This window comes from Oryzias melastigma, linkage group LG3, assembly GCF_002922805.2.
Source record: "Oryzias melastigma strain HK-1 linkage group LG3, ASM292280v2, whole genome shotgun sequence".
Lineage (NCBI taxonomy): Eukaryota > Metazoa > Chordata > Actinopteri > Beloniformes > Adrianichthyidae > Oryzias > Oryzias melastigma.
In genome coordinates this window covers 30742906-30757201 of record NC_050514.1, presented here as the reverse complement: position 1 = coordinate 30757201, position 14296 = coordinate 30742906, and the positions used below count along the sequence as shown (strand labels likewise).

Below are 14296 nucleotides of genomic sequence, written 5' to 3'. Positions count from 1 at the left end.
GCCGTCAGGGCGCTTTTGTTTTGAAAGAGCCAACCGGAAGTGGGTTGTCTTTTCCAGCTTCACCTGTTCAGCCCGGCTAGCCCTGCGAAGGACAATGCGCCTCAGATAGATGCCGGACCTCCACTTGATCGCACGCATGTCCACCGACGCGGCTCCGACATAAGCCCGGGGTCCTGCCCGAACCATGGGGCCCACGGAGATTCCGGTTCGGCTGCTGGGGGCGTTCTGGTTCGGCTGCGCTCTGCTCTGCGCAGGTGAGAGGCAGCGGAGGAGATCCCGAACCTCTCTGTTTGGGTTCCCCCTCCCCGAGCCAGTCATGACCGATGGGGAGGTGCTTTATTTTGAAATGTTGTCACCGCTGGATGTGAGGAGGAAGAGGAGGAGGACAGAACCTTCCTCGTGCCTGCAGAGACCTGCGGCTGCATTGATCTGTGGTGGGAAAGCGATCGGGGTTAGTGTGGAAACATGGATTCACGAGCGTGATGCTGCTATCAGCATTACATCACTGCTGTCTGCAGGCAGCCTCTCCTCCTCCTCCTCCTCCTCCTCTGTTGTCCCGCATGATGGGCACGAGCACAAAGGGAAGGGCTGCGGAGGTGCTACTTTGAGGAGGTGCAGTCATGATTCTGGTTTCTGTAAAGGTCATGTGGTTCTGTTGGGTCCAACAGTGTTTTGGTTCTGGAGAACCTCCATCCTTCACCCACCTGACATCACAGATTAGAGGAGGTCAGATATCATGCTCCTCCTGAAACCACAAAATTTGCCAAAAAACGCAAAATATTTTTGCTAAAACAACAACAAATTACAATAAAAAGAGTAAAATATTTCAACACATACAAATTCATGCTCCAATAATGTACCCTGACGTGTTTTATTGAGGATTATCTGTTATATTATTCTCAAAATATCATCAGTTTATGATGATATTCTCCTTCAAACGTCTGATTTTACAAATATTTTTGGATGAGAGCAATGAATTAAAGATTCTTGGACATGATCAAATATTGCTTTAGCTGATTTACATGGATAATTAAATATTTTTATATTTTCTGTGGCGTCTTTTACATATTTTATAATTATTTATATATTTGTTTAAATATTTTTGTACATTTAGCAGCAGCTCTCCCTTCCTTTTTATGTTTTTATTTTTAAGTTTCTTGGCCCGTCTTATGTTTTTTCTGAACAGTAGTATTATTTTATTGTACTTTACTTTCAAGTTTTCCTGATGTCTAAACCTCAGAGTTATTGCAACGATAAAGGTTATATTTTATTTAGAAATTATCTTCAGCAAAGCATCTTAAAACTCAAATGATTTGAAGCAGTTTGACCAATAACTAAATAACTTTTCTAAACTTTTTTTGACATAAAAAAGGAAAAAGACGAAAAATGATATTTTGCTGAACTGATATGATAAATTTGACTTTTTTTTCTTTGATCAAATGTCCTCTTTCCACTCAGAACATCTGCTTTCAGTGCAGGAAAGACTTTCTGCCTCGTGATGCACGTCAGTGTTTTTGTGTCCGTCATTGTTCCGACTCCTCTTTCTGAAGACGGTGACTTCTTCTGTGGACTCTCGGCTAAAAACCTCGCCTGAGTCAGAATCTCTCCGTCTAGTTTTTGGATACTCAGACTGACGGGGTGGGGGTGTCAGCGGTCCAAACTGAGGTTCTGAATCCTCCTAGGGGTAAAGAAGTCGTCTTCTGGGATGCAAACGTCCTCAACAGCAGCTCTGCTGTAGAAACTCCATTATTTTTGCACAGACTGCCGTGTTTGTCGATATCCATCTGTGAGCTCTTAATGACACCCCCGACTCAGCCCAGCTTCATCTGCTGCTGACTTCACCGATGCATCACCGACGTCTGATACTCAGCATTCTCCAAGCTGAACAATTCACCTATGCTGCCAAAGTTTAGCCGGAATGTTTGCCAAAAAAAAATCTCAGGGGTTTGTTTTCAGTTAACGTCCAGTTAAAATCCAGTTCAAATCTAGTTAAAGTCTAGTTAAAATATAGTTAAAGTCTAAATAGAATCCAGCTAAAATATAGTCAGAATCCAGTTAAAATTCTATTAAAATCCAGTTAAAAAAAGTTAAATTCTAGTTAAAATCCAGCTAAAATCTTGTTAAAATTCTGTTAAATTCTAGTTAAAATCCAGTTAAAAATCCAGCTAAAGTCCTGTTAAAATCCTGTTAGTCTCGTTAAAATCTAGCTAAATTCTAGATAGAATCCAGCTAAAATCTATTTAAAATCCAGTTAAAAACTCTGTTAAAGGTCTAGTTAAAATTCTGTTAAAAAATCTGTTAAAGTCTAATTAAAATTCTGTTAAAAATTCTGTTAAAGTCTAGTTAAAATTCTGTTAAAAATCCAGTTAAAATCCTGTTAAAGTCTAGTTAAAATCTAGTTAAAGTCTAAATAGAATCCAGCTAAAATATAGTCAGAATCCAGGTAAAATCTAGTTAAAATCTAGTTAATATCCAGTTAAAATTCTGTTAAAATCCAGTTAAAAAAGTTAAATTCTAGTTAAAATCCAGTTAAAATTTAGTTAAATTCTTGTTAAAATCCAATCAAAATCCAGTTACAGTCCAATTAAAAACTAGTCCAAGTCCAGTTAAAGTCCAGTTAAAGTCAGGGTAAAATCTAGTGAAATTCTATTCAAAGTCAAGGAAAAAAATCCAATAAAAATCTAGTTAAATCTACTCAGAGTCCAGTTAAAATAGTGTAAAATCAACTTCAATTAGAGCAGTTCAAGTCCAAACAGTTTTGTGATTAACATTCTAGAAAAATCACTTACTAACCTTTTAAAAACCCCAATCTGATATATCACACAATGTTCTGGGAAGAACCAGTTAATGATCCTAAATTAAAAGGATTTCTTCTACTCCCTCTCTTTATTTTACTTCTTATCTGCAACAGCAGAAAAGACTAAACCAAAATAGAAAATGTTCTCCTCATTTCTGTCACAGTTCAGGGATTCCCCGACTGAGCGGTCGGATCCGTCTCGGCGTCTCCTCCTCACAAACCCGAGTTTGAACTGTGCTGCTGCTCCCTGAGGAGGCGGTGTCAGGTGGAGTCAGGGATCTCCTCTCAGCTGTGATGCTCTGCTGTCCCCTCTCTCTCCGGCTGCAGGCTGCAGTGAGCAGGTGGAGGTCCACACGGAGCGCAGGGGGGTCATCTACAGCCCCTCCTGGCCTCTAAACTATCCCCCGGGGGTCAACTGTAGCTGGCGCATCCAGGGAAGTCAAGGGGAGGTCATCACCATCAGGTACTCTGACTGTTTCCTGTGTTTTTGGGATGTTTTCACAGAAAGAGCTTCTCAACAGACTGAATGTGTTTTAGTTTTCGTAACTTTGACATGGCGGAGTCGGGGAAATGTCTGGGAGACTGGCTGCTTCTGGCCCCCACCAGGAGTGGAGAGACCAGGCTGTGCGGCTCCGTACTGCCTCCTCCATTCATCTCCACCAGGGGGCGCTTTTGGCTCTTCTTTCACTCTCAGGCCAACAGCTCCGGGCAGGCCCAGGGCTTCCGCCTGTCCTACATCAGAGGTGAGGAAGAGGAGACCAGCATTGTGATGCTTTTCAGTTTTCACGGTGGGACAGTTAAAAAAAACTATTTTTTAATGAAGAACAACAATTATAAACATTAACAATGCAAGAGTCTGGCGATATGATGTAGATCTCGATATGTGTCTCACGATACGATACGTATCACGATATGTGCCAAGACTGTACCGGAATAATTTTTTAAACTTTTTTGACTTAGAAAAAAACACTCTAAATGAATATTAATATGTCTTTCATGGTAAAATTCATTTTATGTAATGATCACAACATTAACCCTTTAACACCTGAGGCATCGCCGATGACGCTAAAACACAAAATCTTTAACAAGTTGTAACTTTTCAACCGTTAACACGAACAATGTAATTCCAGGAGATTCTGAAGAAAACAAGCGGCATGGCTAGATTTTTTTTTCTTCAACTAGAAAAATGTGTAATTAGCCAAAACAGCTAGGGAAAAATGACTAATTTTACCAATATTTTAGCATATTACTAAAATGTTAGCTAAAGTTCAAATTAGCCTAAAAACTGGAAAAATGTCTTAAGTAGCTAAAATAGGTAGCATAAAGCTAAAATTTTGGCTAAACTCCAAATTATCCTAAAAAACTGGAAAAATATCTAATTTTGCCAATATTTCCACATATTGCTAGCTAAACTCCAAATTAGCCCAAAAAAGGGAAAAATGTCTAATTTTGCCAAAACAGCTAGCACAAAATAGCTAAATGCCAAATTAGCCAAAAAAACTTAAAAAAAAACCCTTGCTTAGCCTAAACAGCTAGCATGTAGCTGATGAAATAGCTAAACTTCAAAATATCCTAAATATTTGAAAAAAAAACCTGTAAACAAAGCGTGTATTTTAGCGATAGGGTTGTACATACTTGATGAATGTATGTACAACCCTATCAGTTAGCCTAACTTCAAACAGTCTAAAAAACTTTTAAAATAAGCCTAAATTAGCCAAAACTGCTATCATGTAGTGTAAATATTAGCTAAACTCCAAAATTGCCTAAAAATCTTTTAAACATAATTATGGATAATAAAAAGGCAGGAATATTATTCCAGAATAAATCAACTTAAGCCTTAGATAACTTTCAATATTTAACTCTCCATAAAAATATATTTTGTCAAAATTAAACAAGTTAGAAATGAGAACAAGATAACATCGGACCATTGATAAAAATAAAATAAAATGATCTGGAGGGCCGAATCCGGCCCCCGGGCCTTGACTTTGACTCATGTGCTGTAAAGCATTTACACAAATATTTTGACATGAATCTAGATTTAACTTCATTTGTTTTCTTCCTTAAAAAAAGGTCTTTTCTCCTGACAGGAAGTGGAAACCGTCTTTGTTCTGTCTGCCGCAGGTCACCTGGGTCAGAGCAGCTGTCAGTCCGATGAGTTCCTGTGCGGGAACGGGAAGTGTCTTCCTCGCTCCTGGAAGTGCAACGGTCAGGACGAATGCGGGGACGCTTCAGACGAACGCAGCTGCTCCCCGCCTCCCACGCAGTTCCACGCCGGTGTCTGCCCCCTCGGCTCCCTGCCGTGCACGGAGGCCCAAACCACCCGCTGTCTGCCCGCCGCCCTGCGCTGCAACGGCGCTCCGGACTGCCCCGACAGAACCGACGAGCTGGGCTGCCCCGACACTTCCTGCGGGAAACACCTGGGGAACTTCTACGGCTCCTTCGCCTCTCCGGACTTTTTCCGAGTGAACCGGAGCGCGGCGTCTGAGCTGAGGTGCTCGTGGCTGCTGGACACCCAGGACCCCAAGCCCATCGTGCTGCAGCTGGATCTGCAGCTGGGGCCCCGAGATTCTCTGCACGTGTTCGACGGGCCGCTGCAGAGCGCAGAGCACCTCCTCCAGGTGCTGTCGCATCACAACAACCGGCGGCCGGCGCAGCTGGAGTCCAGCAGCGGCCAGATGAGCGTCCTGTACATGGCGCAGCCTCACAGCCCGGGGCGGGGCTTCAACGCCACCTACCAGGTGGTTAGGTTTCATGAGCACGTTTATTCTGTCCTAAAACCATCTTATGGATCGTCCTTCTCCCTCACAGGTGAAAGGTTACTGTTTTCCCGGAGAGCGGCCCTGCGGCAGCGATCAGGGCTGCTACTCTGAACACCAGCGGTGCGACGGCTACTGGCACTGTCCCTCCGGCCGAGACGAGGAGGGCTGCTCCATGTGTCCCGACGGGGAGTTCCCGTGTGACGGCGGCGGCCGACTCTGCTACCCCGCGTCGGAACGCTGCAACAATCAGAAGAGATGCCCGGACGGTTCGGACGAGAAAAACTGCTACGACTGCCAACCCGGGAACTTCCACTGCGGGACCAACCTGTGCATCTTCGAGACGTGGAGGTGCGACGGCCAGGAGGACTGCCTGGACGGGAGCGATGAGAGGGACTGCCTGGCGGCGGTGCCCAGGAAAGTCATCACAGCGGCGCTGATCGGCAGCCTGGTCTGCAGCCTGCTGCTGGTCATCGCCCTCGGCTGCGCCCTCAAGCTGCACTCCATGCGCAGCAGAGAGTACAGGTGAGGCTGAAGAATCTGTCGTGAAATCTCTCCTGATTCACAAACTGGCACAATAGTTCACGTGTGAAACGTTTTAGAGAAGCCATGATAATTTTACAAGAGGCTTCTGTAGTGAGCAGTGGAAAGAAAAGACCCCGCAGGAAAGAAATCTTTAGCAAATCTCAAGTACTGTAATCTACCTCAACAGATGGTGGACCACAAAACCATACAAATCTGACATGACTTAGATCAGTAAAAAAGGTCATGGGCCGGCCTATACTCCAAATCCAGTTAAAATCTAGTCTAAATCCAGTTAAAAATACAGTTTAAATCTAGTCAAAACACAATTAAAATCTAGTCTAAATCCAGTTAAAATAGAGTTAAAATCCAGTTTATATTTAGTCCAAATCCAGTTAAAATCCAGTCAAAATACAATTCAAATCCAGTTTATATATAGTCCAAATCTAGTTGAAATACAGTTTAAATCTAGTGCAAATCCAGATAAAATCCAGTTTAAATCCACACAAAATCCAGTTAAAATCCAGTTTAAATTTAGTCCAAATCCAGTTTAAATCTAGTCCAAATCCAGTTAAAATCCAGTTTAAATCCACACAAAATCCAGTTTAAATTTAGTCCAAATCCAGTTTAAATTTAGTCCAAATCTAGTTAAAATCCAGTTTAAATAGATTCCAAATCTAGTTCGAATCTAGTCCAAATCCAGTCAAAATCCACTTTAAATCCACTCAAAATCCAGTTAAAATTTAGTCCAAATCCTGTTAAAATCCAGTTTAAATCCACACAAAATCCAGTTAAAATCCAGTTTAAATTTAGTCCAAATCCAGTTTAAATCTTGTCCAAATCCAGTTTATATATCTAGTATAAATCTAGTCCAAATCCAGTTAAAATCCAGTTTGAATCTAGTCTAAATCCAGTTTAAATTTAGTGCAAATCCAGCGTTAACCCTTTAACACCTGAGGCGTCGCCGGTGACGCTAAAACACAAAATCTTTAAAATACTGTAACTTTTCAACCGTGCATCAGGATGATGTGAAAGTGAACTCTAAAGAGGGAAGCGGTTTACCTGCTTCTCCCAGAAACAGGAAGTTCTGGATTTTGGACTGAAAAGTGCGACTGCACAAAGGTGACGCTAGTGTGTCGTCAGGAACGACGGACAAACCTCTTCATCCGTCACATCTTTCTGTTTCTCCGTCTCTGCAGGGCTTTTGAGACGCAGATGACTCACATGGAGGCGGAGTTTGTTCAGAGAGAGGCCCCGCCTTCTTACGGTCAGCTGATTGCCCAGGGCCTCATCCCTCCGGTGGAGGACTTCCCGGTCCAGAACCCCACTCAGGTGACGTGTTTGGTGTTGTGTCCCGCAGACGAACAGAAGTGGTACTGACTGCCCCCCCACCTTACAGGCCTCCGTGCTGCAGAACCTGCGTCTGGCGATGCGCCGGCAGATCAGACGCCACTCTTCCAGGCGTTCCACCTTCGCTTCTTCTCGGCGCCGCCTCAGCCGGCTGTGGAGCCGTCTGTGGAGCCGAGAGGGTCAAGCAGCCAGAAGCCATTCCCTACTCCTGGACCCCCCCGGATCGACTCAGATCACACTGGGGCTCCACAGCTACAGAACAGCGGGAGGGGCCGAGGACGATCCGCCGAGATCGCGCCGCTCCGCCCGGTTGAACCAGGAGCCCGGCTCCCCAGAGAGCCCGCCCTCACCTCTGTCCTCCCCCTCAGTGGACAGCCCCGAGGTGGGGGGGGGCCTCTCCCCTTTCGAAGGTCAGTCCCATCAAAGAAACTCCGCCCACATTTTCCCTCCCACCCCCCAGTTCGCCTCTGCGCCTCCTTCCCAACGCCGACCCTCCAGGAAGCTGGTTCTGGAACTCGCAGTCAACCTGAAGGGGGTGTCGTTGAGGCGTTCCCCCCCCTCGGGGTCTCTGTCCCCCCTCTCCCCCTCCTTATTTCCCAGCAGCTCTCAAACACCTCGCGGTGGGGGGACGCCCCCTTCTGCTTCCACCAGGGCTGAGGGGGACAGTGACGTCAAGGAGGGCTCGTCTGCGCCCATCAAGTGACCTTGAAGTCCACGAGCCCCCACTCCTACAGTCCTATCTCGAGGTCTGGGGGGTAAATATCTCAGTTTTTACCCCCTAACAGACGCAGAATGGCGCGTTGGAACCCAGAGCCTTTACGAACCGCAGCAAACTGTGAGCCGAAGAAGCCTTCAGAGTCTCTGCTGAGCAGCCCGTGCAGGTATCCGAACCCACCCCCACCCGGTTCTGACCAATCAGAATCCTTTAACCCTTTAACACCTGAGCTCTGGTGTTTATGTTCTTTGATTTACTGTAACTTTTCAACTGTTAACACAATAAATTCAGTAGATTTTGAAGGAGAAAAGCCGCTTTTCTCCTTCAAAATCTACTGGAATCATCGTGTTAACAGTTGAGAACTTACAGTATGTTAAAGATTTTAGATGTTTAAGCCTCTCCTGTGATGTGTCAGGTGTTTAAGGGTTAACACCTGGAATCTTCAGTTCTTCACTGCAGTCCGGTTTCTCTGAAAAAAGATTATAACTAGACCTACTTCTTGATTTAAAAAAACAAATCCTTAAAAAATATTTATTTTTCTCGTAATTTCTGGACTTTATCCTCAGATCAAATTCTTTAAAAGTTCATGTATTTGTTTTGTTTTTTGTCAGTTTTGTTTCAAGAAATTTCCACTTCTTTTTAAGAGCTACGATTATGAAAAATGGTTCTAAAATCCGGATTACTGTGAAAGAAAGAAAAAAATCGCCTTTAATTGACTCTTTTTCTGGCTTATTTTTTATTTGTTTTTTCAGATCATCAAGCAAAAGTTTGACTTAAAGATGACCAGAGTAAATGTAAAAGTCTCTTTTTTTTAATAATATTATTTAATTTATTTGTCTGATCATTCTAAAAACTGTTCAAACCTTTGACTGTATATGAGAACTGCACTGGGTAACCCCTCCTCCTGGCTCCTCCTCCAAAATCCCAAAGACTTCTATAGAGAAATATGCAGTCATTCTATTTTATGATACATTTTTAACTTGATAATCCTAACTTGTTCTTAGTTCAACTTATTAAAGTTATAAAATGACCAATTAGATGCCTCAATAAAAGTAGACCCACATTAGGGGTGTGGCCTTTCAGTAACCTCCGTCCTGAGAGTGGTTGCCATAGAAACTCATTGATTTGTACCAATCTCTATAGTCTGGTTTAGGGCTGGAATCGATTTAAGTTTAACAGATCAATAACTGATTTGTAAACATGTAGATCGATTTAGCACATAAAGCTAAAGTCGGCTAGCTTGATGCTAACGTTTAGTATAATTTCCCATAGGATGGCTAATGCTAATGCTCAGTTGACATATAAATACATTTCTGACTAATAGAACATCTTTACATGAATTTTCCAAATTCTTTTAAGGAAGTATTTTTGTTTTAGACAACAAATGTTTACTTAAAAAAATATTTCCTTAAGAGAGTTTGGAAAATTCAAGCCTGGGTTCTCAAAAGGAGAAGTTGTAACAAAAATGTTCAGATCATTAACATTGGAAACATTGTTCTGCTTCTCCTGGAGGGCGTTTCAGTTTGGCCACTGGGTGGCGATAGCGCTAAAGCATTACACTTTCTTCAAGAAGAATCATTTAAGAATGAGCAAAAAATTGTGCTTTAAAGCAAAAATGGTTATTTAAAAAATATTTCCTTAAAAGAGTTTAGAAAATTAATGTTTGTGAGTTTGTAGAGATGTTTATTTAGTCAGCGATGTATATTTACTTAGACTGAGCATTAGCATTAGCCATCCTATGGGAAATCCCATTATACATTAGCATCAAGCTAGCCGACTTTAGCATTATGCGTTAGATTGATCTCTACTTTTATGGCTCGATTATTGATCTATTAAGCTCAGACCTGGATGAGCAGGAGTCAGGGGTTAAATCTGAAACCAGAGCAGAGATCTGAACAGTTCTCCACTTTAATCTAAAACTCCTTCTGATGCTTAAATCATGAACATCTCTCAGAAAATGTGATTTTTTTTTTCTTGTTTGAATTTCAAAAACCATGAACAAACACATTTGTCTTTTACTCAGATTATCTTTGTGTATTTTTTGAAGCAAGTTTGATGATCGGAATCATTCAAATGACAAGAAAAATGCGTCAACTCTGCATCAAAACATGGACTTTTATGGCTCCTTTTCGGTTATCTTGATCTTTTAAATGAGGTCAGTTGTCCCCAAAATGTAGTTGTTTAAAGAACGATCTTCCTTCTGTTCAATAGAAATGATTTACATTTATTTGAAAGCAGAAATTCTGCTCCGTTTGACCAAATCATGCCAGAAAACACCTAAACTGTGGATTTTTACGAACGTTTCTCTATTTTTCTGCCCTTTCTGGACTCTTTCAACTCCTTTTTAATCCAACTCTTATTCACCAAACCCCAGTTGAACTTTGAAAGAATGTACATCTTTGGGGATGATTATCTTGCAGTAAATGTGGTTTAATGTGTGTGGGTGTAGAGGGTAGCAGATTTCATTTGAATTGCCTTTTTTGTGCTTTTTCATTAAAAAAAAGTCAGAATTGTGTTCACAGTTTCATTAGCTTCATGATGAAACCGTTAAAATGTTCGTTTTTGCAGGAAAATCTGTTACTAACCTCTGCACCCGCTCTCACTTTAAACCCAGCAGCTTTTTTGTATGAAAGTATTTTTCATTTAGTACAAGATTTGTATATTTTCTGCAGAGAGAAATGCCATGAACGCAGAACCCGCCCAGCCTTCTGCTTTAGGTCGTTTTTGCTTCACGGTGCCTGAATTGAATAAACTTTCAAAAGTTCTGCTGGTTTTCTCTGATTGTGTGAATGTTCAGCTTGTTGGTAAAATATGCCCCATAGGAAGTGAATGAGAGTCTTCAAATTTCAACATTTTAAGTAGCAAAAGCCTTTAAATATATTCATGGGCTATGTTTTAATCTTTTATAGTAATTTACGTAATATTTTAGCAACAGGAACATTTTGGACTATTTAGTTTACTATGAATTTTAGGCTATTTTGGAGCTAATATTTTAGCAACATGCTAACGTTTTTGGCTAATTTGGCTAATTTGTTATTTACTGTGTTTTTTAGGCTAATTGTGTGAATGTTTTAAAGCTTTCACACTTTTGTGATCCTGTTTCTCTTTTTGTGTATTCTTTATTTTAGTTTCCGTACATTTTTGGCACATAAAATGTCAAACACACTTTCAGCACTCGGTATAAAATGTTCAGCTCTTAAGGAGATTTCTGCTTGTACTTTTGGTTTTCATATATTTTACGGTTTTTAAGATTTTACACAATTCATCCTAATTTTTAGCCCTATTTTAAGTCAATGGGAAAATGTTTCGAATCGTTAAAAACTTTGTGCACTTTTGCAACTTATGCAATCTTGGTATCAAAACGTTCAGCAGGTTTAGGACATTCATGCTTTTATTTTTGGTATTTGTAATTTTTAAGGTTTTAATGCAATTTATGCAAATGTATGCAATTTGAGCAATTGATACAATTTTTAGCGACCACATTCATCAAAAAGTATTCACACTGGCATTATCACAGGTAATGCAACTTTTCTAGTTTAGAGTTTAGCTTCTATTTTAGCAACAGGCTAACATTTTTGACTTATTAAGTTTAGAGTTTAGCTAGTATTTAAGCAACGAGCTCGCTTTTATGTCTAGCATTTCATCTTTTTTAATTAAAATTTGACACATGTTAAGTTTTTATAAGCTAATTTGGAGTTTAGCTCATATTTAAACAACTCATTAAATATTTTAGCAAAATTGCCATGTATTAGGGATTTTTAAGCAATTTTACTACAAAATTTTCAGAAATTTAGCTTAACTTCAGCGCTCTTTCATAGTTGTTTGACGAAATTTCTTTTAGCAAATTTAACATTTTGCAAAAAGCGTTTGCATTTTCAGCAAATCCCTTCAGCAATTGCGTCACCATTTTCAGCAAAAAGCTTCAGCATTTTCAGCGACTACTTTCAGCAAATAGCATTCACACTGTAATGCAGGTAATGCAACTTTTCTGGTTCTTCTTTTCATTCAACAACAAAAATCACCCGGATTCATAAAAGGTTCATAAAAGCTGCTATATTTAATGTGCAATTACATTGTTATTGTTACAAAAACAGGGGAAAGTTGAAAGGAATGCCATTTTTCTCTGAAACATTTTCTTTACACAGTATTTACAGGTGAAAAAACGAAGGCAGACGCGTTTGTCTCAGTGCAACACTTTAGTTGCACAATTCTCAGCATCGGCAAACCTACAAAAAAAAAACAGTTTTGTTGGAAGTTTTGCACCTGCTGGTTACTTCCTCCTCTGAAAAGCCACCAGCCGTCGTTTGTTCTGTTGTGTTTGTGGAGCTTTTTAAACAAATGCTCCTGAAGGATAACCCAGTCCACATCCTCGTCTCCATGGCAACCATTAGCATTTGTGTAAAAGCAGAGTAGAGAGCTGCACCGATGAAGTGAGTCAGTTTGATCCTTGAAATGTTAAAGGCAGAAAATCACAAAAAGATGTATGAACAGCCTCGTGTCACATGGCGGATCTCTGCAGGTGGGGGCCCGTGAAGCCAGCGCCCCTCATCAGTGTGGGTGCGGTCTGATGAAACGCCGTGGCGTTCTAGGAAGAACATCTGAAATGTGATGTTCATCCAACCTGGCAACAACGAGATCACGCTGATCTTACGTGAGAAGAAGAAGAAGGCACCTGTGGTCACTCTACAGAAAACATTGAAAGAAATCGTTTTTTTAAAATGCCCGACGACAAATAATCCTCAAAAACTGACCAGAACTCAGCTGTAGTTAAATAAATATCCCAGTCATCCATCCCATAAGAGTTATGAGCACTCAGAACAGACACACATTAAGGCACATTAGCTTGAAAAGTTGGTCAATGTTTGTGAGAGAAGAGTCACTAAAGGTGAAGATTACAAAAAGGTCGTTATCCGAGTGAGAGAAACCTGTAAATATAAACACTTTTTCTTTTTTTTTTTAACCTCAACAACACCTGCATGCATAAAGCCCGCGCTTCACAACCGTGGAACAATGCGGTCGACTAACGGAAACTTGGAGGTGTCGCGGCAGGAAGTGAAGTCCTGGCTGACTGCGGGGCTCAGTTAGTGGCTTTGGCAGTGAGGGGTTCAGTCTCTGAGGAGTCGTTCTGAGGAAACACCACGTAGCACAGCTTCTGGCCCACGTATGTGACTCTCTCTGCAACACAGGAGGGCGCTGTAAACGCGCGCAAAGACAGTTTAGAAAAACACAAATCTTTAAAAAAAAGGACTCACCAATGAACCTGTAGATCCATTTGGGCTTCTCCTTCCACTGAACTCCCACAAAGTAAACGGGGACGCCGGTCAGCATGATCACCATCCCGAGGCCACAAACCACCGGCTCCGAGTACAGACTGAAGCCCAGCAGGACGGCCCAGAAGATCAGGTAGCTGATGGGAACCAGCAAGCTCACCTGTTCAGGAAAACAAAAATTGATTTGTGGCTGGAATAAAACATTTTTTTAAATGTAGAAACTACGATGGAGTATTAGGGGCAGTATACAAACAAAACAAAAAAAACATTTAAATCTTGTAAATTTACATGAAAAAAACTCACAATATATATATATTTTTTTGTGGCCCTAATACTCAGTCATAAGAAACCTGTATTCATAAAGAGAAAAAAAAAAAAAGTGAATCTTATGCGCATATTACATTTATACCACCAGAGGGCGCCAAAACACCAACTCTCAGAGTCAGGAATGGAGTAAAAAAATCTCTGCTGCTTCTCACAAAGAAAATCTACTTTTAAGTAGATAAATAATAAATCAGAAAGCATTGGATGGTGTTTACTGAAGCAGCACAGCTTTACATGATCTTATATACATGTATTTTTCTGAAATAAAAGCAGAACTTCAAGCTAAAAAGCTTTTTTGTGCTCAACAAGCTCTACTACAACAACAACTACAACAAGCAATACTTTTGAATATTTTTGAGGAAAAAACATGATTTCTTTATTCATTTATTTATTTATTTTCGCAGCTCAATGAGTGTGAAATACATGTCTATTCGGTCACAATAGATGTTTAAAGGTGTTCAAATCTTAAGTTAGCATACTCCACTGCAGTTTCCTCTATTTTCTGATGAACACCTGGATCAGGTGAGTCCAGGGTTTTGTCCAAACGGCCCAATCTACAAAC

At 41.0% G+C, this 14296-nt stretch overlaps 2 protein-coding genes across 4 annotated transcripts in view; one reads left to right on the top strand and one right to left on the bottom strand.

Moving 5' to 3' along the window:
- Positions 1-45: 45 nt before the first annotated feature.
- lrp3 (low density lipoprotein receptor-related protein 3) lies at positions 46-9398 on the top strand. 2 transcript variants are annotated; one of them, XM_036211366.1, is made up of 9 exons: positions 46-254; positions 3125-3260; positions 3335-3540; positions 4919-5535; positions 5606-6078; positions 7275-7407; positions 7475-7835; positions 8211-8306; positions 8893-9398. In XM_036211366.1, the coding sequence occupies exons 1-8, from the start codon at positions 185-187 to the stop codon at positions 8291-8293; spliced, it is 2079 nt and encodes a 692-aa protein (XP_036067259.1). In that variant the 5' UTR covers positions 46-184; the 3' UTR covers positions 8294-8306; positions 8893-9398. The 2 variants fall into 2 exon arrangements, with proteins under 2 accessions (XP_036067259.1, XP_024151012.1); XM_024295244.2 differs by lacking the exon at positions 8893-9398 and having other exon boundaries at positions 7475-8349.
- Positions 9399-12171: 2773 nt separating this feature from the next.
- Positions 12172-14296, bottom strand: part of slc7a10a (solute carrier family 7 member 10a) — a 43034-nt gene continuing 40909 nt past the window's right edge. For both annotated transcript variants that reach the window (XM_024295248.2, XM_024295247.2), the window contains exons 11-12: positions 13393-13570; positions 12172-13315 (exon numbers count right to left, since the gene is read on the bottom strand). In XM_024295248.2, the coding sequence (XP_024151016.1) occupies positions 13218-13315; positions 13393-13570 (276 nt within the window). In that variant the 3' untranslated portion in view covers positions 12172-13217. The remainder of the gene's footprint in view (positions 13316-13392; positions 13571-14296) is intronic.